Consider the following 27,648-nt stretch of genomic DNA (forward strand, 5'->3'; position numbering starts at 1 on the left):
TCAACCACCTCCCTGGGCAGCCTGTTCCAGTGCCCAATGACCCTTTCTGTGACATTTTTTTTCCTAATGTCCAGCCTAAACCTCCCCTGGCGGAGCTTGAGGCCGTTCCCTCTTGTCCTGTCCCCTGTCACTTGGGAGAAGAGGCCAGCTCCCTCCTCTCCACAACCACCTTTCAGGTAGTTGTAGAGAGCAAGGAGGTCTCCCCTCAGCCTCCTCTTCTCCAGGCTAAACAACCCCAGCTCTCTCAGCCGCTCCTCATAAGGCCTGTTCTCCAGCCCCCTCACCAGCTTCCTTGCTCTTCTCTGGACACGCTCCAGAGCCTCAACATCCTTCTTGTGGTGAGGGGCCCAGAACTGAACACAGGATTCAAGGAGCGGTCTCACCAGTGCCGAGTACAGAGGGAGAATAACATCCCTGGACCTGCTGGTCACACCATTTCTGATACAAGCCAGGATGCCATTGGCTTCCACGCACTCCAGGAACCTCCTAGACTGTTTTCTTTCTGCTGTATTGTACTTCCAGCAGATGTCCAGAAGATTGAAGTCTCCCACAATGACAAGAGGTAGCGATCTTGAGACTACTCTCAGTTGTTCACAGAAAAAGCTCATCAGCTGCTTCTGCTTGGCTAGGAGGTCTGTAACAGATTCCCAGCACAAGATCTGCCTTCTTGTGGGCTCTTCTCATTTTAACCCACAGGCACTCAGTCCCATCATCACCATAACCAAGCTCAAGAGAATCAAAGCACTCTCTAACATAGAGGGCTACCCCACCTCCTCTCCTACCCTTCCTGTCCCGCCTGAATTTCAGACTAAAGGTTAGAGAGCTTAAATATAACATTTCAATTCAGGTTATTTTGCTTCCTTATGTAACATTGAGTTCCCAAAAACTAAAATAAAGCAAGTCTGAAGAGTGCCTGGTATCCTATTTCATGACACTACTCATACTTTAAGTTTTTAATTTCTCAGAGCAAGTTGCCAAGATGCAGATTAATCATTTATCAACCACATAGATAGATTTTATCAACTATCTAAGCTACCAATGCGTACAGAGATTCTGATGGCAAGAAATGACTACAGTTCACTTTTGTGGAAAAAAAAATAACCAAGATAATAAAACACTACATAGCAAGACTTTTAATTTACAATGAACTACAGAATAGGTTTCCATGGTACAAGGCTCAGGATTATTACGCCAACAGGTCACAGACTTGCCTAGGCAACAGGGGAGTATCTTAAATGTTGTATCTACACTGACATTCAGACAAGCGTATTTGGAGAAGTTATACTGAAAAACTACTACAAAACCAGGTCCTTCAAATTTGCATCTAAAAGCGAAATAATAAAAGAACAAAGATGAGAAAAAAAAATGAAGGAAATTATCATAAAAGAAACAAGAACAGTTTAAATAGTTCTGTAGAAAAATAATTAAGATCAAACTGACAAGTTGACACCTGTCAGAAGACCTATTAAGGCAAAAGAGATCTAAAGGCAAAAGAACAAAGGGATTACTCTTAGAGGCGATAAATTAATTTACAAAGTAGCCCTCAGAAAAGAAACATCTGAGATGTGCTTTATGTTGGAAGCCAAACACAAGCCATGTCATGCATGCCCTGGGCAATGGGAAAGGCCTGCAAAGACAAGCCAGAAGAAATAACTCCATTATCAAAACAACACTAGGTAGCTGCAAAGGAAAAAAAAATCCTTAAAGTATTACTATATAAAACCTGCAAGTGGCAAAGAAACAAGGACAGAAGTATACCTCCACTCCTACTGCAACATCTGATGACAAATCCTGAACTACAAAAAAACAGCACCAGCCATCTGCAGAAATGTCTCTATAACAGTAAAAACATGCTGAGTCACTATGAATGAATGGGGATTTTCACCCACAATTTCATACATAAGCTTGCTATCTCAACATGTTAAATCTGGGTTTTTTTCTATCTGAGCATTTCCTATCAGCTTCTATTTTATAACACTTGCCAACAAACGACAGCAGATAAGACACACAGGAATCCACTTTCAGAAGCATTGTGTTACAGAAACTAATGCGTTGTCTCTAAATATCTCTCAATATATTCTGCACATCACCTACACTTCTTCCAAAACATGCTTTGACTCACTATAGACTCCCAGAAAATGTATTGTTATGCAGAAATTACACTGATGTAACTGTTGTAATAAATCCCCAATTTTATCCATATAATACATGCTAAGTTTGCAAATATATTTAATCCATTCAACAAACTAAAATAATTCCAGATAGAATGAAGTGCACGTGAAATTTTGTAGTGATATAACTAAGTTGGTAATTACCTTGCAATTTGTGCTGATTTACCTTTTCTTTCTTTAGATAGTACATGGATTTGAATTCCTTATAAACATGTGCTCCCAAAACTCAAATCCTTTCTGAAGATTACAGAAAAAAGAGTGAAATGATACACAAGTCCCTTATACCAAACCTACTTTCATTCCTGTTCTTTTCAGTTAGTTAGCAAAAACGTAACATTAACCCTTTTGCTAACAGGCAATAGAGAAAAAAAACTCTAAAGCATCCCCATTTTTCATGTGTAAACAGAACAAATTTTTACACTGACATTTTACAATGCATCTGTGAAGCTCCATGATCAAATCAAATCCCAGAACATCTTCACAACTGTTGCTTGGCTCACTAGCACCTTATTGAATTAAAATATCCACGTTTAAGTCTGAAAAAATTCCTTCTATATTCAGTCAACTTTGAGAAATTATTCTGATTTAATTTGTACCAAACATGCCACTTTGCAAAATAAGTAACGACTACCTTCAAAGATTAGGAGAGAAAAGTAAAGCACTAGTTTTTGCATAACATGTTGTATGAAAAAGTTTAATACTTTAAGTATGCAAAATTCATGTTATGAAAAATTAAGTATGTTGAAGTGCTTTAAAGAATTGGACCCAAAGAAATATGTCTAGAACCAAATTAAGCTCACAAAGCAAAAGGGAAACATAAGCAGGGTGAAGTCTAGCTACCACATGGATAGCAGTTTAGAGAGCAGTTTCTGGTCTACTGAAACTGCATTTCTTCCTAGGCAAGACGAATGTATCACTGGATATTCTGTTCTTCCACAAAAAAAAAAGAAAAACAAGTTGGACAGAAAAAAAGCATGAAAAATAAATTTAAAGCTTTCAGAACTGAGACACAGGAGACAGCAAGCACTTAAATCTATACTAAGATTACTTTTTAAAATAAAGGAAAATAGATAGGAATAAAAAGATAGGTGTCAAGCTAATTAACTGGCCTAGATCATGGAGTCCAATAAGCACTAATAAAAGAGCTGCTCCTTTAGAAGCTTTTTAATAGGGACTAGTAGGGACGCTATGCTTGAACTTAGGTGTACTCCCAAACAGTATAGAGCTGCAAAGCATAGGCTTTGAATTTCACAAGTGTGGAACAATGCTAACAAAGTTCTTCATTATTTAGGGTTTTATTGTCTTATTTCAAAAAATGCCAATGAAAACCAGACACTTGAACAACGGTGCTAAGAGGCTGAGATTTAACAGAACTGTTTTTTCCTGCAAGTATAAAGAAAGATGAGAATCATAGAATCATGGAATAACCAGGTTGGAAGAGACCCACCGGATCACCGAGTCCAACCATTCCTATCAAACACTAAACCATGCCCCTTAGCACCTCGTCCACCCGTGCCTTAAACACCTCCAGGGAAGGTGAATCAACCACCTCCCTGGGCAGCCTGTTCCAGTGCCCAATGACCCTTTCTGTGAAGAATTTTTTCCTAATGTCCAGTCTAAACCTCCCCTGGCGGAGCTTGAGGCCATTCCCTCTTGTTCTGTCCCCTGTCACTTGGGAGAAGAGGCCAGCACTCTCCTCTCCACAACCTCCTTTCAGGTAGTTATAGAGAGCAATGAGGTCTCCCCTCAGTCTCCTCTTCTCCAGGCTAAACAACCCCAGCTCTCTCAGCTGCTCCTCATAAGACCTGCTCTCCAGCCCCCTCACCAGCTTTGTTGCTGTTCTCTGGACTCGTTCCAGAGAAGTGATCCTCTTCCTAGAAGGACCACATACAAAAACTACTAATTTTGAGAACATATGATGATGTGAAAAAGATAACACCAGAGTTTCTCTTCTTACCTTAATGAGGTTTAAAATATGAAAAATACTTTCAAGGGAATTTGATATTGTTTTCACATTTGCATTTTCTCCAGCAACAGCACATTTTCTCTAAACTCCAAATTATTTCAAAGGTATAGTTTTGAAGTGAAAATAGGAGAGCACAGTTAAGTATTGCGGACATGAGGATTATTTTATCAATGTACTTAAGTCAGAATCATCACTTCACCGCAACAATACATCACACCACAACAGGTAGCAGCAGTGGTGCTAACCTTCTAATAGAACAAAGCTTCAACTCAGCAAGACCAGGCGTGAGAAGGATTACCAGGTTAACACAGCATTCACTAGTTAGCTCTTTGCAAAATGTCAATAGTGTGAATCAATGAAATGTTTTTTTGGGGCAGTTGACATAACAGGCACTGTGATTGTTACACTATTAACCAACTTTGTGGATTTGCAGCTATGCCATGGTTATAGTTCTTTATTAATAATTCTATGTTAACACCATTCATGCTATCATCAGTTTTTAATTGAAAGAGTATGTGTTTAGTGTGCATTACAGAATCTAAATTAAATTAACACAGCTTGTGTGTTTCGGGTAATTCCCAAATTATACTCTTAAAATAGTGAAATATAATTATGTACATTAGCTGAGATTGGACAAGATCTCTGGAGGTCATCTGGTCTAACTGCTCTGCTCACAGCAGGTTAAGCCAAGGCCTTGCCTAGTCAGATTTCAAATATCTCAAAGGCTGGTGACTCCAAAACCTACCAAGGCAACCTGTTCTGGTGCTTGATCACCCCCACAAAAGACATATCCTCAAACTAGTGTTTCAGTGGAATTCCCTGTACGTCAGTTTGCACTCATTTCTTCTCATTCTGTCACTTGGGCACCACTGAGAAGAGCCTGGTTCCATCATCTTTACTCATCTGCCAGTCAGGTATTGTACACAGTACTAAAATCTTCCTTAGCCTCCTCCCCCTCCAGGCAGAACAGTTCTCTCCTCATCCGAAGCCAGTCAACTCATAAGAGAATGTATAGTTTCCCCTTTGTAGATCCAAGCTGACTACTCCCAAACACGCTGTCCTAAAGAAGTCTGAAAAGGTTATTTGCAGTACAACCTTCCCAAATATCAAGGTGAGGATGGGTCAGCCATCATATGTCCTATATCCTCCTTCCTAGAAGGAGTAAGGACATGTGCTTTTTTCCAAATCCCAGAAACCTCCGCTGACTGCTGGAACACAAAGAATTTCTTTCAAAACAAACTTAATTTATAACTTAAACTGTGCAGCTAACATAACTTAAAAAAATATCAGTGAACTTAAGACAATTTTAGTACATGACATTGCCCTCAAGAAAACCTTAATCTTCCTCAAAAAGAAAGTTTGAGCTGTCATACAATCACCACTGAAAGGATTTGTATATTGCACTTTATATTATTTGCTATTGTATCATAAGAGTGCCTCTTTTCGGTTAAACTGGTAATGTTAAAGACAGAGTTTTAAAATTAAATGTGAACTGGCCCTTAATGATGGCAACAAGAATGTAACATTGTAATGACCTCACTAGAAAAATAAAACGTATTGTTAAACTCTCAGTACAATGGAAGCAATTTTTTTTTTTCACTATGGAAAGACATTATTATATAGAGACTTGACGCCTTACCTCTAGGTCGCAACTGTATTCTGTGCCATCCAGAAGCATCACTTTACACTGCACTGTTTTAATTTTCCTGGGGGACTTGTGAGGAACGTTTTCTGTTTTAATTTCAGCTGTCTGCACTTCTTTTGTCTCCCTTTCTTTTTCTTCTTTATTTTCCTTTTCCTCTTCAACTTTCTCTACTTCTGTTTCTTTACCATCTTTGGCAGGCTATATAAAATACAGTTAAACCATGATTAAACTCATGAAAGTGGGTATTTTTAACTTAATTTCTTTTATAAGCTACCAATAAATAAGACATCAAGCTCTTATGAAAGTTACACACATACTGGAAGCACAATAACCAGTATAAGCCTTAAAGTCTTCCCTTGGGGACCAGATATTCTTGCTCTCAAACTGCAGAAGGTGGGTTTTTTTTTTTTTCCTTCTTTGAAATCAGATATTTTAAGGTTTATTGGCTTCTTCCCTCCAACAGAAAAAAAATTTAACAAGAAACTCCAGAAATTGTATAAAACTAAAAAACTACTTATAGAAGTCAAGCTACACAGAATCACAGAATGTTTGAAGGTGGAAGGGACTCAAAAGATTGTCCAGGACAAAGCCCCTGGGGCCACCTACAACAGTTTGCCCAGGATCATATCCAGTTGGGTTTCAAATATCTTCACAGATAGACACTCTACAACCTGTTCAGCATTTGATCTACCATCATAGAAAAGATTTTCTGTGATTTGAAATTAATGCCATGTTTTAAATTTGTGCCCATTGCCTTTTGCCATTTTAACTGCATAACACTGTGAAAAATGTGGTTCCTTTTCATTCCTTCTCTTCAGGTATTTGCACACATCAGACATGGCTAACCCTTCTTTCTCCAGGCTGAACAGTACCAATTCTCTCAGTCCTTCCTCATATAAAAGCTTGTCTATGTTCTTAATTAATTATCTCTGTCACCCTAGAATGTGATATTTGGATGTCAAGCGCTGACAATGCAACTCCACAAAAATTAAGACTCCTGAGAAGGTGGCATTTGCCTTGGAACTCCGCACCAATCTCCCAGAATAAATCAGTAAGGACAGTAACCACAAGTATGGTAAAGGATAACAAAAACTGAGATCATAAGGACTCTCAGATGATCCATTTGTTATTTGCTGTGGTTAAGTCACTAAGGTGGTATTCATGTGATCCAATGGCTTCAGAGACAAAGCTGACTGAAGATGCTTTCCTCTTATCCCTGCTCATTTCTACTGCAATAATACAATGTTCCTTTGAACTATGCCGAAGTGTGAGGTTACACTAAAACTAGACATCTAGAAATGACTACATTAAAAAAAAATGCTTTGCTACAGAGCAGGAGCCTCTTAAACTAGCTATGCTACTCATAACTATAGCAACCCAACTGTGCAAAAGGCCAGAATAGTTTTTAATTTGATATCACCCTAGCGAAGCTTTACATGAATTACATAAGTCAAGAATCAGTTCTCATTACAATCAATCTGAAGCATCTATTAGACTTTCCACACGTACCTGTGTTTCAGCACTACTAACAGAGTGTTTTTCTTCTTTGTCATCTGCTTTAGCATTATTCTGATTTTCAGCTGCTGCTTCTTCCAAGCTCTTTTTTGGCTGAGCCACCCCTTCTGCTGTCTGGCATTCACTTCCTTCAACTACTTTTTCTTCCTCTGTTGTTCTTTTCTTAGTCTCTTTGGGCTCTGCCAAGATGTAGGATTTTTGTTTCTTAAGCCATGGAGGGAGGAAACGAGAAATACCCTTGCTCTCAGATGCAGTTTTTTGCTTTTTCTGGGTACTTGGACTACTTTGGCTAGTTGGTGCTGGGACAGAAGAATCTTGAGCTTCTTCAGATGTTTCCCTGGACTTCTGATTTTCTGGAGCATCTGATGCTTCTTCAGGCTTGTCCTTGGCTTTGTCTGGTCCCAGCTGCTCAGAATCTTTCTTTACTTCAGTCTCTGAACCAACTTCAGTTGTCATTGTAACAACTTACACTAAAAGAAGCAACAATAAAAACAGTTTTGTTATGTAGCATCACTATTTAGTATTGCTGACTCATGTTATCTATAGTAATATATAATACTAACAAATAATCTACAAGAGTTTCCAAGTTTAACTTATTGGAGTTAAAGAAATACTTCTTTTCAGATTCTCAGCTCACAAGTAAAAGCAGTAAGCTAAAACTTAATGCCCTGCAGATTAAGATTTTCAAAACTACCACTCCTGAGAAAGACATTCCAAGTTTCCTTCTCATTGATAAAAATTTAAGTGTGCTTATTGAAATGAAATTGTTTGATTATAAGCTATGCCTAATTTTGAGTAAAGATTACTCCATGGGTAAATTCAGTCCTGTTTCTACTGGGATCCTTGCTTGATCCAGAAGGCCAAGTTTCAAAAGAGCATCCACCCTCTCTAGTTAAACTGGTAGACACAATCCCCCTTACAATTCAGCAACACTTAGCAATATAAAACAAGTTTGATATAGAAAGTCTTTTCAAATCAAGAAAAAGTACATGCTTCTAGTTGTGTTTTTTGCATTAGGAAATGCCATTCTTGCCTTAAAAAAGAGGCTATTAAAATATCTGTAGCTCTTTGACCTTATAACTCAATCCTTCTTATCATCCATACCTTTTCAATAAGGAAGCTACCAGTAGGCTTACAGTTGACAGTACCAGAAGGCGACACTGATTTTAGATAAGAAGTCATAGTGTTAGTATTTTATTTTTAGTTCATAGTAAAATCTGTTGCAATTAAAGTTAAAGGTGTATTTTCACAATTCCCTTATCTCAGTCCATGACAAACCAGTGGTAGGGATGCAGGAAAATGAAAGAGCAAGCTTACAAAGAATAGGGAAAAACTACGGTGTGCATGATACTGAGCATAAAAAGAATTAGAAATCACAAGTCAGTGATGCTGTTGAAATTACTAATAATGCTAGGAAGTGTACTTTAAGAAAAGCAAGACTGGGTTCTTCATCACATACCAATCAATATAAAAATCATACACAACTGGTACTCTCATCACTTCTGCCTGCCCTTTTTTCAGTGACATTTAAGAGAAATAATACTATTACAGCAGGATATGTGATAATCTTTAATCGTAGCAGTCAGTGTTTCTTGAAAAAAACTTAACTAGAATAAATATTTTGTTAGCTATGTGGCACTGGATTTTGCTGTGTTACTTAGATATAATATAATTATTTTTCCCAACTTATTGAAGTGAGCCAAAAATAAGCACACCGGGGTCTGACAAACTTTAAATGCCCAGGTCCCATTAGAAATCATAGGTATTTATTTACAACTGTTCTAAAACAATTAGTTTTAAACCAACAGTCTGTTTGTCTGGCCTGAAGGTTAGCAGGTTAGCTACAATCATATTCATAACTAAAATATAGAGCCTTCTTCATTAAAACTACTTGCCATCAATGTCTACCATTACAGTCAGGAGGTTATTACTTCATGACTCTCCACTGAACTTAAGAGCTGCTGCACCTACCGCTGCCCAAAAACAAGTCAAGAAGAGGTCAGCCAGTTCAGGCTTGATTACTTAACTCACACACCATTTCAAACTGCACTTGAAGCCAACTGGAAACCAGTTTAGATCACAAAGCAGTAGCAATAAGTTGCCTCTAGGTTCCCAAAGAACATTCACAAGTATTGAGAAATAAAGTTAAACTAAGCCATTCCTAAGGATAAAGGGAAGAAGAAAAAGAGAAAAACTAATAAAGTCAAATATAGAACAGAGAAGCCCTTCTGACAAAAGGGACTGACATTATTGAGCCAAAAAACCCAAACTTCACAGCCATCTTAGTAAGAAGCTTAGACGTAGGAGCCCAGAACTATCCACAGGCAAATTAATATTAAACAAGCATCTTGAGACCAAAATTAACTAGATGGGAGTATTTCTTTGTTCACTACTTCGAACTATGCTATCTAAACCAAAACATTCGCCAATGGGCAAATTACACAAAAAGTATCTTTACTGCTATACTAGAGACACTTCAAGCTGTATATATTGCAGTCATGCAGTTAATTCCTTCACTTTCTATAAAAAACTTCAAGTTTTAATACAGTAAAAAAAGGTTTTTGTGATGGAACATTCGTAGTTCTGCTAGCATTATTTATCTCAGAGGTAACAGGTGTCTGAAGGGCAGGTTTCCATTTGACTGGCTGTTGAGATTCAAGAATTTGCTATTATAAGCCACACAAAAAATAAAGTCCTGGAGGGAAGAGGGCCCCCAAGAACGCTCATTAATATTCAAGGATCACCTTTCTCCAAGCTCAGGTGTGATGTACTCCAGCAAACAGAAAGTCAGGCAAAAATGCCAGGACAAACTCAAACAGAAAAACAGAATATATGGAGGGCAGAATTAAAGACAAGAGTCTAGGAGGAATACAGGGGAATTGTCTGAGCAGCCATGGATCAGGTTAGGAAAGCTAAAGTCCTGACAGAATTAAACCAGGCCAGGGATGTCAAGGACAACAAGAAAAGCTATTGTAGGTACATCAGTGATAAAGGAAGACTGCAAAAATATGGGCTCTCTCCTGAAGGAAACAGGAGACCTGGTTAAACAGGATATGGAGAAGGCTGAGGTATTAAATGACTTTTTTGCCTCAGCCTTCACCCACAGGAACCCTAGCCACTGCCCAAGGTGCAGAAGACAAAGGTATTTGGGTGAATGAAGAACAGCCCACTGTAGAGGATCTGGTTTGGGACTATCTAAATAACCTGAAGGTGCACAAGTTGGTTTCCAACCACCCACGACTTGATTTCCAACCACCTTGCTGAGGGCAGGGATACCTCCCACTAGATCAGGTTGCTCAAAGTCTCATCCAACCTGGTCTGGAACACCTCCAGGGACAGGGCTTTCATGAGTTCTCTGGCAATCTATTCCAGTGCCTCACCACTCTCACAATGAAAAATTTCCTAATATCTAAAGTTTCCCCTCTTTCAGCTTAAAACCATTCCCCCTCAACCTATCACAACGTTCTGATTAAGGGGCACTCTTCATCTTCTCTATAGGCCCTTTTTACATATTGGAAGGCTACTATAAGATGTCCCTTCTCTTCTCCGGGCTAAACAAGCCCAATTCTCTCAGCCTGTCCTCATATGAGAGGAGATCACGTTTGCAGCCTCCTCTGGACTGCAAAGTAATAAATTATTTTTCTTTCTTTCCTCCAGAAAGTAGAACAGAACCATCCTTTGCTGAAGTTAACTTGAAGTAAGAAGATTTAACCAAGCTGGATCAAGGCTCCTGGTCACCCTAATCCAGGGAGGGAAAGGATGCCACCCAGAGGGACCTTGACAGGCAGGCCCTTGTGAACCTCATGAAATTCAACAAGGCCAAGTGCAAGGCCCTGCACATAGGTCAGGGCAATCTCAGGCACAAATCCAGGCTGTGTGGGAAGTGAACTGAGAGCAGCCCTGAGGAAGAGGACTTGTTGGTTGATGAGAACCTCAGCATGACCCAGCAATGTGCACTTGCAGCCCAGAAAGCCAACCATATGCTGGGCTGCATCAAAAGAGGCATGACCAGGTTGACTTTGAGCAACCAGGTCAAGTGAAGGTGTCCCTGCCCATGGCAGGGGCATTGGAACTAGGCATTTTGTAACATCCATTCCAACCCAAACCATTCTATGATATTTTTAAAGCAGCTGCTAGTCAAATTATACTTATTTTGCTATCACCTTCATTCTTCTTACATATAACTGTTGCTGTTCTTTCCTAATAGTATCAATCTTAATAATGTAAAAATCTTATCAAAACTAATATACAGAAAATCCTATTTCTCCAGGAGAAAAATCCACAACCTTCTGGTGATTAGACAACAGCCATCCACATAGCTCAATGAAGTAAAACCAGAAACTTCGTAATTAATAGATGGCAGCGATTTCCTCTTATGCATGTCTAAGAGCCAGTTTATTCCCAGAAACTAGCTAAAAGAATTCCAGAAGACTTGATAAAGCTTCAGAGGCTAAAGGAAAAATCATTGTTTCCTGCATGCATTTTTACTTCTAAAATATGCAGAAATGCATTAAATATATGTATACACTAATAAAAATTAATCGTATGCCATTCTCGAAATTATTATATTTTGCTTACACAGTCCAATAGGAAGCATCTGCAGAAAATTCCTTAGAACTGAGCAAAATAAATCACCCCATAAACATGTTTCTATAATACTGTTTCTAACAATAAAAAGAACAGACCATAAGTTACACATCTTTAAATTAGACAGTATAGCAGTGGGTGGTACAAGCTTGCTCAGTGTGAAACAAGAAAGGTTCTGCCTCTCCAAGTGTTCAGGTTTTTCATAATCTAACCTATATTTAAAAGGAGAACTTGCCTTTTTACTGCAGAAGCAAGGAAAACTTGTTATAGGCCCTGTTTCAATAGGTCTCTCCACATTCATTTAGTGCCTTCATTTGATACCCACAGCAGGATGTGATTTCTTTCATGAGCTCAATGTCCCTCATGCTTTTAACCTCCGTGCTTTTCCAAAAGGGGGGGAGGGAAGGAAAATCCTCCAAAACAAAACACTTCTTTGCTAAGCCCACAGATTTTCTTTGTACTGCCAGCAGTCTCTAAATGAGTTGTTAGAGATGGATGAATTTACTGAACAATGGCACTGACCAAGAGCGTAAGGGATAGTCTTCTCAAACTACCTACCCTTCTCTAGCATGAATTTTTTCCCTAGCATTTCATTTTCATGTGAGAAATCAGCATCCCTTGAGAAACGGAAAATCAGGTCTATCTGCCCTTTCTCTGCACTCTCTTCCTTTGTGCTCACTGCTTCCACACTCTGCCAGATCCTCCAGTTCTGTAATTCACAGGAAAAACAGGGGTAGTGATGGACAAAATGGAGTTCTGTAATCAGCGTCTACTGTTGCAGGTTGTAAAGTCTCTCATGTTACCTCCATTACAGTCAAGCAGATCAAGTAACCAGGATACCTGGAAACAACTTTTTCCTGATCCAAGAGGGAAAACCTTGCAAGACCCCAATCCAGCCCTATGTCTTAAGAGCCAACAGCATCAGAAAAAACACAAGTAAGCAGACACCATTTATCTCAGAAGGGCATTGGGAAGAAGTGAAACAAATTAGATCGAAAAATTACAGTTCTGACTATAAACTTCAGCTGTATTTTTTCTTCCTCTCCTGTCTCCAAGGAAGCATTGTCAACTGTCATTTGCTTTTACTGTGTAGCATAACCACACTAAGTATTTTTGCCCCTTCCATATTTTTTTTAGCTCTAACAGCTGCTGTAAGCTAGGGTTCTCCTTATCTCACCTCTTCCATGTTGTGAGGTAACATTAAATCCATATTTCATTTTGAAATGAGAATGAGAGTAAGAATCTTGCAGCAGGAGCGGATAACAGAAGTAACCTTAGAGATGCTCAAATGGAAGGATTACCAAGGTTGGAGCAACATGAATAAAAAAAACATCTTAGCAGGTTCTGCAACTGACATTAAGCTCATGCACATTAAGCTACTGGTGATAACACCCATTGTCTTTTGTAATTCTCCTGAAAACTTGGCTCATGCAGATTGAATGTCTACCCAACCTGCAAGGATCAAATGGGAAGGGCAGGGCAGAAAATCTTGTAAACAAACATGCAATTTCTGAAAAGGAATTAAGTTTTTTTAAAACACCTGGGACATCTATGAGGAGCAGACATCCTGCCCTAATCATAACTACCACCTCCCCCAAGCAAGGGTGACAGCCAGGAAGCAACTGAAAAAAACAGCTGTTCTTTCCCCTTTTCATTCATGTCTTCCCTCTCTGTTTTTGTTCTGCTGAGGAAAAGCTAATGCTGTCCAGAGACCACATGTGAAAGTGGAGCAGAACACTACCCTTGCCTTACCTCTCTCATTGCTCTCAAATGTACAGACTGGTCAGTGAGTTGATACCTTATTTCAGTTCCTAATATAAATTCTTGAAGTGTAGTTGTCTGACCAGAAGGATTCCTGTCTCCATATACAAACCAGAAACAGAAAACAACATATAACATGAAATTTATTAAAAGGAAAGTGGCTTAAAGATCAGAATTGAATATATCCTATGAAGTTACACAGCATTCCCCCTGTACTCTGTGCTGGTGAGGCCACATATCAAATACTGTGTTCAGTTTTAGGCCCCACACATGTGAGGTCAATGAAGCTAGTGAAGGGTCTGGAGCACAAGTCTGGTTTAGAAGCAGCTGAGGGAACTGGGATTGTTCAGTCCGGAAGAGCTTGAGAGATCTTATTGCTCTCCAAACCTACCTGAAAAGAGGTTGTAGTGAGGAGGGTGTAGGGTCTCTCCTCCTAAGTAACAAGTGATAGGACAAGACGAAATGGCCTCAAATAGTACCAAGGGAGGTTTAGACTGGATGTTAGGAAATACTGCTTCACCAAAATGATTGTGAAGCATTGGAACAGGTTGCCTGGGGAAGTGGCTGAGTCACCATCCCTGGAGGTATCTAAAAGACACATAGATGTGGCACTTGGACATAGTTTAGTGGTGAACTTGATAGTCTTAGGTTTACAACTGGACTTACCTTAGAGGGCTTTTCTGACCTGAACAATTCTGTGATTCTGCAAAACCACAGAAAACTGCTTTTTACTGCAGTTGATAACCTGCATCATAAGTCACTGTTTCCTTCATGGTATTTCTTATTCAATTCATCAGCACAGATGAACAAATACAAAACCTTTTTCCATATATTTCTGAGTTTCATCCTACTCATTTTCTGAGGGTATAAAAGTATGAGCAGGCAGTCCTAAACTTGTTTATTCCTTTTGAGTTTGTCACAGCAAACTCAAGAAATGAAAATAATTTGGATAGTTGTCACCTCCCCACCAGTCTACTGACCATCATGTCATGGAAGAAAAATAAAAATTATTCCCTCTACTTCTACTACAACTTAATTACAAGTCAGTGCACTAAAAGGCAACAGGGGTACATGCACAAGGTGCAAAATTTTCCAGATCACCACAGAATTAATAATTCCTTTTAAAAAACTCTTCACAAAAACTGACTAATTGCACATTAACACTTTCAATTATTAAGGCTCACATGGGATACACAAAAAGAACAAGGTAAAGAATATCTGAAAAATATACATGGAAACCTGAACCAAGGTCATGTGTACTTCAGCTACTTATTTGGGAGTTTGTGATTTATTTTAGAGAAAGTGTGTTATTTCAGCCTGGAGAAGAGAAGGCTCCAAGGAGATCTTACAGCAACCTTCCACTACCTGAAAGGGAGCTACAGGAAAGCTAGGGAGGGACTGTTCACAAAGGCTCGTAGTGATAGGATGAGGAGCAGTGGCTATAAACTGAAGAGGGTCAGATTCAGGCTAGACATAAGAAAGAATCTCTTCACCATGAGAGCGGTGAGACACTGGAACAGGTTGCCAGGGGAAGCTGTGGCTGCCCCATTCATGGAGGTGTTCAAAGCCAGGTTGGATGGGGCCTTGGGTAATTTGTTCTAGGGGGATGTCCCTGCCTATGGCAGGAGGGGTTGGAACTAGATGATCTTTGAGGTCCATCCCAGCTGTTACTATTCTATGATTCTATGATTTGAAGCACAGAAGACTGCTCTGCATTTCACCATTGTTTAGAAGAGGTCAGTTACAAAAAGTACACTTGCTGGTTCCAATACTAAATCTGTTGACATAAACGCCATGAAGTGGTAAAATCCGAGCTGGAGCACCATTCAAACAATGGAGTGTAAAAAAGTCTGGTTCAACCACTAGGTAATACTTAAAGAACTACCTCCAGAAGATTTTTCAAAAGCATGGATTATTGTCTGTAGAGTACATTAGTTTATATACCAAAACAGGATGAATGTATTGTATTAACTAGAAAAACTTCTCTTTGCATTATTATTAATCTAAAACCTGCATTTTATCATCAGTGTGTAAACAAGAAAACTCATAACATCACACTGTTCTGTGCAGCGCCCCACTGTGCTGCAGCATTGTTCCGAGGGTGCCAATATAACCTGCACAAATTCTACTTGCAGACTACACAAAAATTAAATCAGTTACACCTTTTAGTCATTATTTAGGTGGGTTACTGCAATTGCAAAGACATGGAGCTCTCTGAACACAAAGAATAAATTACCAGCTAAAGAATAGTTTTCAACATTCAGATCCTTAAAGAAGTATGAACATCCCTAAAGCTGATCTGCAGTAAAACATCAACTAAAAAAAGCCCCAACTCTCCTACAGGTACTTGCGTCCTTCTCCGTACTGATACATAGACAGGACTGTAAATACATACGAACATACTTCCATTGTTGAAGCTAATAATTTGGGTTAAGTTCATTTAAGCACATTCCTGAAATAAGTAGGTGAGATTAAAGTCAAAGACCAACAATTCAGCAAACTACTGATCATGTTTTAAAAAGTTAGAGAACCCACAGAAGAACATGTTTTGTGCATCCAAAAATCTAAGCATCTATTTTCAAACAATTAAGATTACCTCTAGCAATTGAATCCAAACTTAAGTGTTCGCACACTGAATGCAACGGAGGGGACTGTTTTGTTTATTCATTCCCTGAAGATCACTGTGGACAAAAATCAAGGTTAACTGAAAGGCTGAGGAGAAACTGCAGACTCTGCTTTTTGTGGGTCTCAGCAGTAGCCACAGGGCAGAAGCCTGTCAGAACCCATCTGTTTCCCATGCTGTGACAAGACCACCAAAGCTGGGGCCTGAACGGATTTCATGCTGTCCCAACTCTTCTTTGTGGGCTTAGCAGGCATTGATAAACAGAATACCAAGAACAATCATATGACATATAGCCAAAACACCAAATAACTTCTTTTAAAGCTTCACAGTTCATGAGAAGGCTTTAAGCAATAATCCAGGTGACTAGACAACTAAAGCTGTGCTATAATTCAGGCTTGCCATTCTAATAATGTCTCCTACTAAAAATGTTTACTCTAAATGTAAGCAAAGCGAAAATCACCTCTTCCCTCTACGATTCTGCCCCAGCTGTCCTCTAAACTGGAAGCTTATTTGCAAGGAGGGAGCCAGGTGAGCAAACTGTCATTGCCAGCCTGTACATTGGTCAGCAGATGGTGCCATAATAGTTCTAAAAATCAGTAGCACATTTCGAAGGTCAAACTTTAAACAGCAAAACTATTCCAATTTCAACTGCAATTTCCAAGTTAAAAGTGACTGAATGTTTTCATGTATGTATTAACATGATTTATTTTAATAACTAACTTCAGAGCCAGTGAATCATTACCCCATGACAATAAAAAAAGTTACACTTGTACATGAACATATGTTTGTCTAAATAGATACTTAGATACTCATATTCAAATAACCTCTCAGCTTACCTCCAAGAACAGAAATGGCACAAAAAGGATGTCTTTATAAAAGGATCCTACGTTTATCAAATCCAGTTTCCTGAGAATTCCAGGCATGTCATGGTGACTCGCAGCCCCAGACTTAATGGCAACTATACTCAAACATCTTTTTACCTAGATAGTGAAGTCCCTATTCAAAAATTGCAGGGACTTTTTTTTAGCCCTCATGTTCACATCATACCATCATACAGCAGAACTCTTAGAACCATACAGTGTTCCCATCCCAAATACAGTAACTACTTGCCTTACCAGGAAAACATGTTTGTCCTTATATAAATACTGAAATATAATCAAGTCTCTAGAATTTATTTTTGTAGTGCTAGAAAATCACTGGTAATAAATACTGTGATAAATCCTTGCAATACACTGGACTCACCAGAAAAACACTACCAAGTCCCTACATAGGGGAGCGTAAACTTAATAGACACTTTCGAAACAATATAAAACCTACTACAGTAGTTCTTAATATCACCGTGAAGACAAACAGAAAATGAAGAGTGAGAGATAAAGCTATTTCTGTGTAGAATTGCAGAGTGGGTATCTGCAATCTTGATTGAGTATTTTCAAAATAAAACTATTACGCTGTCAAATTTTTGTAAAGCAACTCTAGGGAAATTACCTCAGCTCTTCGTGAAGTCAAAATTGAATCCAGGGACATGACTATTTCTCAAAATAATCTTCTCATTAAAGCAGTGCAACAACACACATCTATTCCCTATCACTGAAGTTCCCTCATCTGCTCATAGAACACCTGCTGCAAGCCATCTCTATTTTGACTGGTGAATAACTTGGTTTCTGCAATCCATATACAACTTAAGAGGATTAGTTTTAAAGGATGATTCAGTTGAAGGGATAGAACTCTCCAGAATGAAGAATATTGCTAGACATGAAAAAAAGTGAGAATTCTTTAAATACTAATCTGCCAAAATTTGTCTCTTGACTCTAGATAACAGCCTAAATATGTATCACAAATGTAGGAAATTAAGTACTGTTGCCCATACTAAAATGAAATGCATTCAGAACTGCGTTATCTGTAACAGCTACCACACAACACGTAAAGCTCATCATGGAAGAACCCCCAAAACCTCCAAAAAAAACCAAACCAGAACATAAATACCTTTCAAGTGGCCAAGTTGCGATGTCCACACTGAAATTTCTTTAAGATTAAATATAATCAAATATACATTCTGCAGCTCTTTTAGTGCTGTCTATACCATATCCAGAGACAACAGCAATCTGCTCCTTCTGTGTTATTCAAACTACAAACATTCCAATATATCAAGGCAAATCCAAAATCTAAAAGATTACTTAATTCAAATCAAGAAATCTGTTTGCCAGAGTACATTTGCACATGTATAACTTATCAGCCTAGTTTTTTGCTGTTCCCCAGCACTGAAAGTGTTGTAAGCTGATGAGAATCCAACAGTCTTTGAAAAGCTGCATTGAACAAGAGTGACTCCACCCAAGCCCTGACACTGCTAGGGAAGGACATGCTCAGTGGAAAACCAGGATTTAGTTCCAAATTCATTCCAGCAGCCAGAAAGTGAACATGGGTCAAGAGACAGCTCTGATTTCCTGTTATCTGCCCAAACTAAGAACAACAGTTTGGGGAAAATATCTGCCCTATCTTTAAAATCAACATTGCAAGTCTACAGGGAGTTTTGACTGTTCAGATTAAACCCTCATTATAACCACAATTTTAGAGATTAAAACTCAGTAAGCCATGCTGTCCCTCCAACAAATTTTTCATTTCCAACTTCCATCCTTGAAAGTGCACAGGATTAAAAAACAGTATGCTTGAATTTTTTGTCCTGCAAACAGAAGTCCCAATGTAATAAGCTTTGTATGCTGGAATCCCAGCTGCACATCATTGTTTCAACAAGTATTCATTTCCTCTTCAGTGGAAGTCATAAAGGCAATTATTACCTTCACACGTTTAGGAAATGTACAACAGCATACAAATTGGGAAATAACCACAACACCAGCACCCAAGGTCAGGAAAAATAAAGGAGAATCAACTAATCTGTGCTTTTGATAGAACACTAGTCACAGGCCCCTACAAGCAAAACACAAATACTGATGAAAAAGTTAATGGCCGTATGTCAAGGCTACAGATGCAGACACTACTGAGATCACATTCAAAATGCCTGTTAGCTTTTTATTTTGGCTAATCCAACTTGGGAACAATGGCCAGAAACCAACCGACAAATGCATTATGACAGCTTGCTCTGTCATTTACAAAAATATATTTCAATACACAAACATTGTTTACAAAGCTTCAGGGTGTAAACATAGCCACAAAAGTGCCTTATTTTGGCAGTAACATCAGTTCTGCATTTCAGCTTCAAAGGGTACTTCATTTTTGCTACTGTCAAATACAATCACTAGAAAGAATAGCTCTCATATCAACCAGTATTGTTAAACTGGCTTGTTGTTTTCACATTACTCAAGGAGACACAGAAAAAACATTAAAATTATAGATATACAGTAGCAGAAGATTTGACACTTGTCTTTTTTTTAAGGCCAGATTTCCTGTATCAGTATGCAAGCTGAAATAAACTGATACTGCCACTTCTTCCCACCAATAATGAAGCCAGTTCCAAATACTTGGATAAATGGCATCCCTGGTAATTAACCTTAAACAAGCTTAATCCAAATTCCTAATAAGTGCAAGTTTTCTAGTTGTATGGTGAAGTATTTCAGGATTTTTACAGGGAACTTGCAGCTGTCTCTGCTGGGTATGATGCTATAAGTACATGAATTAACTATTGAAGGACCTGCAGAAATCTTGACACGATGTTCTGGTTTGAGTTAAAGTAGAATCCACAATTGTGAAACATGCACCTCAATAAAACAAGCTCAACAGTTAAAACCTTTATGGCATCAAGAACCATTGTTGAAATAATTATGGGTAGACCTGGCAAATTGAATATATCACACTCCCTCAGACAATGGGCTTACAATGGTGGAAGCAACCACTGGGTGGCTGGAATCATCCTGTGCCCTGAATGCCACTACCCACAACACTTGACTGCCTTCAGAAGCACATTTTGTGGAGGAACAGCACTCCAGAAATAACTGAGTCAGACACCATTTAGCCCTGGTCTGGCACAACTTGGCAGCTAAAACCAAGTAGCTGGGCTCCCAATTTCATCTCCCCCTCTGGACCCAGGAAAGAGAAACAAGAAGAAAAGACTCATGGCTTGAAAACTAAAACAGCTTTAATGAATTAATAATAATTAAGAAAACACTACTAAGAAAATAAAATATATACCAATACATGAAATTGCATCCCCACCCCTCAATGACTATGCCAGCCTAGTGGTGCTTGCTCTTCAGCATTTGTTAAGAGTCCTGGGTTAGGAGGGAGCTGGACTCAGTAAATGGATTCAGGAATGCACAGATCTGGTATCAGGGGCAGACAGATGAAGTCTTCACTGGATGTCGGTCATCAAAGAAGAGATTGACACTCATGAGAGCTCAGTTTTATACAGAGTATGACATACACAGGATGGAATAACCTGTTGGTCAGTTTGGGGTCAATTTGTTCTGTCTGCTCCTCCCTGCAGGTGCCGACCCCTTTTCACATCTTGGACTTACAGCATTCTATCAAGCTTGAGAATGGCCCTCGTTTCTATAGGAGTAGGTATAAGCAATGCCCTTTCTGCATGCCAGTGGCCCATGTTACCACTTCTAGAGAAAAACACTATCTGAAAAACACAGTTAACTATTGGAAAATTGTTACTTAGATGAGATTTAACTGAAACCGGAAAACTGATTCTACTTCAGCTTAAACAAGAACACATGCACAAGTAAATAAATTCAGGCTATTGTGTAGTGTATAGTGTATTTTATGAAAAATAAACAAATGAGAAGTGGAATAGTTAAAAACATGGTAATTCATAACTCTGCTGCAATGAATAAATGCCATCCTATATTCCTTGCCATCCATCCCACATTCCCCAAACCTCAGGGGTTGGCCACTCAAGATGTCTTGTGTTGGCATTTTCATTTTTACGTGTACAGCTAGCACAAGCTAAGTCATTCATGTGTTACTGGGACTTCTAGAAGTATTCCCTGAAAGAGCAGAACCAATTTGCTCAGTATTCCCTCAAATAGTTATAAAGAACCTGAAACAATATAAGTCAGACACTGCAAACATTATCCTACATATTTGTTTACTTAAACATATAAGGAAGTATTGAAACTACAGATAATACTGCTCTTTGGGAAAGTATGCATCTGCTGCCCCTGTGGGAGCATTACCTTGCCAACCCCAAGAAACAAAAAGCACTGAAGTAAAGATGCCTCTTAGCTGAGCAAATAAAATTGGCAGCCCAAACTTCATTGCTCCCATGGGCCCTTCTGAATACTAGTATTTGACTTGAAGAGTGAAAATACTAGCAGAGTTCTAGAAGTTTCACACTTTTCAGGGCAATGGCTTCACTTCTAATAACATTTTGACCACTGCAACATCTCTGGGCTACCCAGAGTGAAATTATGCACTAGAGGTCAGAAAAAAGTCTAGTAATACTAAAGGGAGGCAGAGTAAAGGGAGCAAAGGAGAATTTTATGCTAATAACACTGGGTTTGTGCCCAGACTTCAGATGACTAACAAATATGCTAAATGCTAAGTGCTTTAGCTGTTTTGTGCTTTCTGGAAGGACATTCCCAGCATGAAAGATTGTAATATAAAACAGATAACAGGATGTGCATTGAAGTCCCAAGGGAGTAACTATTTAAACAAAGTTCTTTGGAGAGTTAGGGAAAGATGACAGATAAGAAAGATTTAAAAGAATAATTCATTTGTGAACACCAAGAACAGGGTGGGGAGTAGTATTTAGAACTGTCCAGGAGAGAAGCTAAAAACAGATGGTGACTTGCCAAACCATGGTTGCAGTGACATTGCCATATAAATATACATCACAAACTGCAGTTTACCGAAGCAGCCTCACCCATCGCAGAAAAGCCTTTTAATGACCATATACAAATGGGGATGGTGTTATTACAGTAAGTTTTCACATTTAATTCTGCCTTCTTGGGACACATTTTCAGTTCTCATTCTATGTATCCAGTGAGCTTCAAAGCTTTGAAACAGCTCTAGGCAAACAAATCCAAGTTGACAGCAATTTAAAATCCAACAGTTTCATTATGCAAACATACAGCACAACATTATGACCTCCACACAAAATAACTTGAGTGAAGCTCCCAATCTGCCTGGAGTTAGAGGTTTCTTTCCCTCCTCTTGGGCTCATCATTTCAGGTGCTGACTGAACAAATGCTTGAAAGGACATTTACCCTTCAAGCATACTCCTGTTCTCCATGCATATGTTTCTCTTGCATTTAAGCTTACAGCCAAGACCATGATTGAGCTTCCCAGCACAAACTTCCCGCATCCTAAGTTTTCCTTAACTCTAGATTCACCTCTGAAGTACTTTGAAATATTAAGCAATCAGAACGGGAAAATTGCCATAAGCATATAAGCTGACTAAACGAATCTAAAGTCTTTCTTGACCGTAGTATACTCATTAACAATTAGGGTTTTTTTCGCAAGACTGCATTCCTGTGTGGAAGTCATAGGAAGCATAGACTAATAAAAAATTACTCAGACTCTTGTTTAAAATTACATCATATTCTCTCATAAATCAATTCACTTGAACAATAGTTCCTAAAGTAAGATGTCAGAGACCAAGAGCTGGAGCTCTGATCTATATGAAGTCTGGGACGTGGTACTCTAACAAGCCTGCCTAAACACGCGAGCAAAGAGAAGACTAAAAACTTCTAGCACTTAGAGATGTAAGCATTTTCTGTCTCTGTGTTAGGATGGGAGAAACACATCCATAAGACAGGCATATGTTTTGGGAAGCAGTATGAACAACATACAAACTAATGTTCAATAAATTCAGTAACAAGTGCAGATACAGAAACACAGTAAAAAGGAAGGACTGATGTTATAGCTTTCAATTCTCATCTTTTTCTTACAAACAAGAAAATCAGGGAAAAACAAGCTAACAGTGAAATACATTACTGGAAAGAAAATCAGAACTCAAAAAATGGGGTGGGGGAGGGAAGAAGAAAACAGGAAACGGACACTGAAGACAACAGGAAAAGCTCATGATTTGTGTAATAGCCAACAAAACTGCAGTGAGGCCAGAGAAGGGAGCAGGGTGGGAAAAAACCAGAATCCCAGTATGGGCTACTTTACATTGGAGAAGCCTTTGGACACAACACAAGATCACCAAGTGCTGGTCCTTCAAGTGCTAGGCCACAGAAGATTCAGTGGCTACCATCTCACTCTCACATATAAAATCCTGCCCACTGAAGTCATTTAGCCACAAAGTAATCTGTGCAAGAAAGGGCAACTGCACACCAACAGGACTGGGAGAAGAAAAACCATTAAACACACCATCCTTATGACTTACTGTTTCATAAAAATTTCTTGAAAATTTCAAAAACCTTTCCTATTCAATCAAATGCCTCACAACAGGCAGTACTTTTAAGACTTTGCCAGTAGCTTCTTCATTTTTTACATTAATTCCATGACGAGTTTCAAGACCTGTTCCTCAATCAAGATTTAAACAGAGCACTCCTTCCTCTGCACTTCTAATTACTTATGTAATTATTTTTAAGGAGTCAATGCTTGCTTTGGATTCCTAATGATCAAGTGGGAAGTTGGACTTTCTGGGAAAACTGGAGTAGGGTTAATGTACCCCCAAGCTCCTAAATAACATGACAGAAATCCGATTAGTTCACTTCTGTTTTTCAGGCATATCTAGACATCTGTAAGGTGTTCTGGTTCCAGTCAATACTGAGATTTGAGGCACAAGATTTCAACAATTAAACTACCTCCTCAGTTCCTCAGTGGCTACATGGTAAGCTTCTTTCTGACTTTAAAACACAATGAATTATATCTCATTTACTTTTTGTTGAGCAGCTCAGAGATCAGACACCTATCTAGAACACCTGTGTTTAGTGGTAGTTACAGAATTTGTTAATTAAAAGTATTTCTGGTTTTGGCAAAAAAAAAAAATCACAGATGAAGTCAAGCACTAGGAGGAGAAAATGACACACAAGACACTAGACTTTAGGACAGCAGAAGCAAAAAAAATAGGTCTCAAGGCCTCCTCTACATACTGACAATCAAGCACTTCTACATATTCCATGTAAGGAGAGTGTAAATCAAAAACCAGAGGTCACCTCTCCAAAAATAAGTGTGACACTCCACACAAGTTTAGTTTTGCTTAGGAAATAGCTATATGCCCACATTTCATATAGAAAACAAAGCAGAGACAAGTCTTCTTAATGTCAACACTATTAGGTCCTCTAGGATGCAAAAAAATTATTAGATGTATGGAGTATCAGTACTGGGTTACATGGGAGTTAAGAAAACTACAGTAAATTATGAAATGAGATTTTTGCTTTTAAAATCATACCCTGGAACAGAATTATTCCCAGCTCTATTTGGATTGTTGGAACAGGTCCAGAGGAAGGCTACAAAGTTGATCAGAGGGCTGGAGCAACTCCCATAGGAGGACAGGCTGAGAGAGTTGGGCTTGCTCAACCTGGAGAAGGCTCTGAGGAGACCTTGTACCAGCCTTCCAGTACCTGAAAGGGGCCTACAAGAAAGCTGGGGAGGGACTGTTTACAAAGGCTTGTAGTGATAGGACAAGGGGCAATGGCTATAAACTCGAGAGGGGCAGATTTAGACTAGACATTAGGAAGAATTTCTTCACCACAAGAGTGGTGAGGCACTGGAACAGACTGCCCAGGGAAGCTGTGGCTGCCCCATCCCTCAAAGTGTTCAAGGCCAGGTTGTATGGGGCCGTGGGCAGCCTGATCTAGTGGGATGTTCCTGCCCATGGCAGGTGGGTTGAAACTAGATGATCTTTAAAGGCCCCTTCCAACCCAAACTATTCTATGATTCTTTGAGTTTCCACTGAAGTAACTACTCTACAAGCTAGAAGTTTGTTCTTCTCAAGTGATATAACATTTTCCTGTTGAACAAGCCAAACTAATCCATGTTTCTTTGACATGACTGAAAATCCAGAGTCAAACCCAAGTCTGGAGAAGACAGACACCACATTCCAATCCTACAGAAACAGAATTCACCACAGCGATACACAAATGAACCAAATTCTCTTCCACATCAGGTGAAGAAAGAATTTGTTTGGCAGGTTCCTTTTATGAGGTACTGCTGTCATCAAGTGATACTCTGCAACTTCATTGATTACCATGACCACAATTGTACAGAAACAATTCAATACTTTAAACAAAATGCAGTCTTTTCTCCACAACGAAGAACTGCAGCATTTCTTACACATTTTCTTATGACAACAAAACATTGTTTTAATTGGCATCCTTAAAGTAGGATGGATTTCAGACTGCACATATCTACAAGAGATCCTGCAGCACTTGAGATAAAGTTTGTTAAGAATAAAGCAAGCTTACTGGAAAAGGGAAACAAATGTAGCTTAAGGCATTCCTTTCATGAAACAGACAAGTAATAAGGCATGCTTGGTGTGACTTCCACATGAGAGTTTCAAATGGTTCAAAAAGACTACTTCTCAGCCCTCAAAGGTTTCATGAGCCAAAATATGGTACCATGTTTCACAGAAAATGTGGAGTACGCTAAGCAATCCAGAAAGATTTGAAAAGATCAGAATAATATCAATAATTCTTATTCTGAAAAAGCATTACTCCATGCTAAGATGTATAGATCAGCCTTAAATACATATATATCACCATATATATATATACACACACACACACACACTTATATCCCACCATGTTGAAGAGACCCTTAGATGGACATAGTGAAAAAATTACCTTAGAGCACAATGTTCCATAATCCTGTAATGGGAAACAGATTCCCTAAAATTCCCAAGACATAGCAACAAGGTTCTTTTGAGTTGATGTGTGGGCTTCACTATTTACAACACAAACACCCTTCTCGCTTCATATTAGTTTCATGTATAAACTTCTTTCATCCTCTTTCCTCCCTCCCTTCTTGTACCTTCACTTAATCTTATTTACTTTTTTTAGAATCTTCCTGATTATCAATTAAGTCCTATGCCTTCCATTCCTAATTCCATTGCCATTGCTAGAAAGCCAGGGTGCCAAGCTGTGTCAAAAGCCTGGCTTACATCCAGTCAGTTTAGCATCTCACCTGAACAAGAAGAACATAAATGATTCAATATGCAAGCTGGATTTTTCTCTGAAATTACATCCACATGAGAACAAACAAAATAAGCTGTCTGAAAAATTATGTGAATGCCTTAATTTGGTAACTGATTAGAACCTCCCAAAAATAGAGATGTAGTACTTAAAAGCTGTTCAACTAATCACAAATTACACCATTGGAAAATATTTAATGTGAATGAAATCACTTCATAAATAGAGAATACACTTCAACTAATTTTTTAGTCAGAACTGTACTATTACCTATTACAGGGTATTTGTTTCTGCCCAAAGCAACTGGAAACCACTATAGCAAATATATCACAAAGATGTCCTGAGAGGCTGAAACAAAGCGAGTTCAGTTCCTCTTCTGTGCATCACCTATGTTCCAGTTGGTGTTCTCAACATTCCCAATAATCAGAGAAATGACAGAAATTTCCCTTAAAACAAAGTTTACCAAACCTGAGAATGGTATAAATCACTACATTTTTCAGGTCTAGTCTCCCGAAGTATCTTGCTCTGGAAAACATGGATTTTGTTCTTGATCCATAGTTTATGAAGACCTCTGCAATCCCTTAACTGAAAGGACAACAGGCATCAAAAACCAACACGAGAGCTCCTTTCACAGGGAATTTCTTCCAGAACACCCCCTGATTAATGGAGATGAAAGTGGAAGGCCTTAATAGTTCTGAAAGAATCTGCCTGACAAAAAACCCAAGGCAAAGCCTATCTAGAAGAAAAGGATTGAACGCTCTGTTGACGTTGTCAGTGACCTCCTTTAAACTGTCTTGGCCAGGATGAATAGCCTAAGTCACCAATCCATTTTATGACTGCTCAATCTGAGCCAGGGTTTAAGCAGCATGCTGTGCTGCACAGGCTACGGTAATCTGTTTACAAGTTAAGGTACCCGGAGAGCTGCAATCTGCTCATGCCCAGCAGGCAAAGAACATCCCTCATCTCCGCTCTAATCACGGACTTCATTTTAGTAAATTTTCCAATTCAAAGAATGAATATAAGTTTGAGGAAAGATAAATATTCTGCATTACTCAACTCAGAGCAGATTTTACCGTCTGCAAGCCTCACGCAGAGGTTGTAGAAATATCACATTCTTTCTTCTCAATTGTGACACTATCTTAAAAGTTGGCCCTAATCCTTAGTATATCCTTTAGTAAATGAAAATAAACCCAGCAGGAACAAGAATCAATTATCAAAAGAAAAGCTGTAAGAGGGAGAGAGTCCATTTGTCTTTTCACTAATTCCTAGCATTATAGGCCTGAGGAAAAAGGAAGAATACTAAAGTCTTTTGGAAGCTGTGCAATATTTCTTATACTTGGTGT

At 38.8% G+C, this 27,648-nt stretch overlaps 1 protein-coding gene across 16 annotated transcripts in view; it reads right to left on the reverse strand.

The window, feature by feature from the left end:
- Positions 1-27,648, reverse strand: part of EPB41L2 (erythrocyte membrane protein band 4.1 like 2) — a 112,270-nt gene that overhangs the window by 58,328 nt on the left and 26,294 nt on the right. For 15 of the 16 annotated variants that reach the window (XM_069851899.1, XM_069851908.1, XM_069851901.1 and 12 more), the window contains exons 2-3: positions 7,292-7,767; positions 5,777-5,980 (exon numbers count right to left, since the gene is read on the reverse strand). In XM_069851899.1, the coding sequence (XP_069708000.1) occupies positions 5,777-5,980; positions 7,292-7,753 (666 nt within the window). In that variant the 5' untranslated portion in view covers positions 7,754-7,767. Of the gene's footprint in view, positions 1-5,776; positions 5,981-7,291; positions 7,768-18,251; positions 18,273-27,648 lie in introns of those variants that run through there. The other variant, XM_069851898.1, reaches the window with a different exon arrangement.

This window comes from Phaenicophaeus curvirostris, chromosome 2 (genome assembly GCF_032191515.1).
Source record: "Phaenicophaeus curvirostris isolate KB17595 chromosome 2, BPBGC_Pcur_1.0, whole genome shotgun sequence".
NCBI classification, from domain to species: domain Eukaryota; kingdom Metazoa; phylum Chordata; class Aves; order Cuculiformes; family Cuculidae; genus Phaenicophaeus; species Phaenicophaeus curvirostris.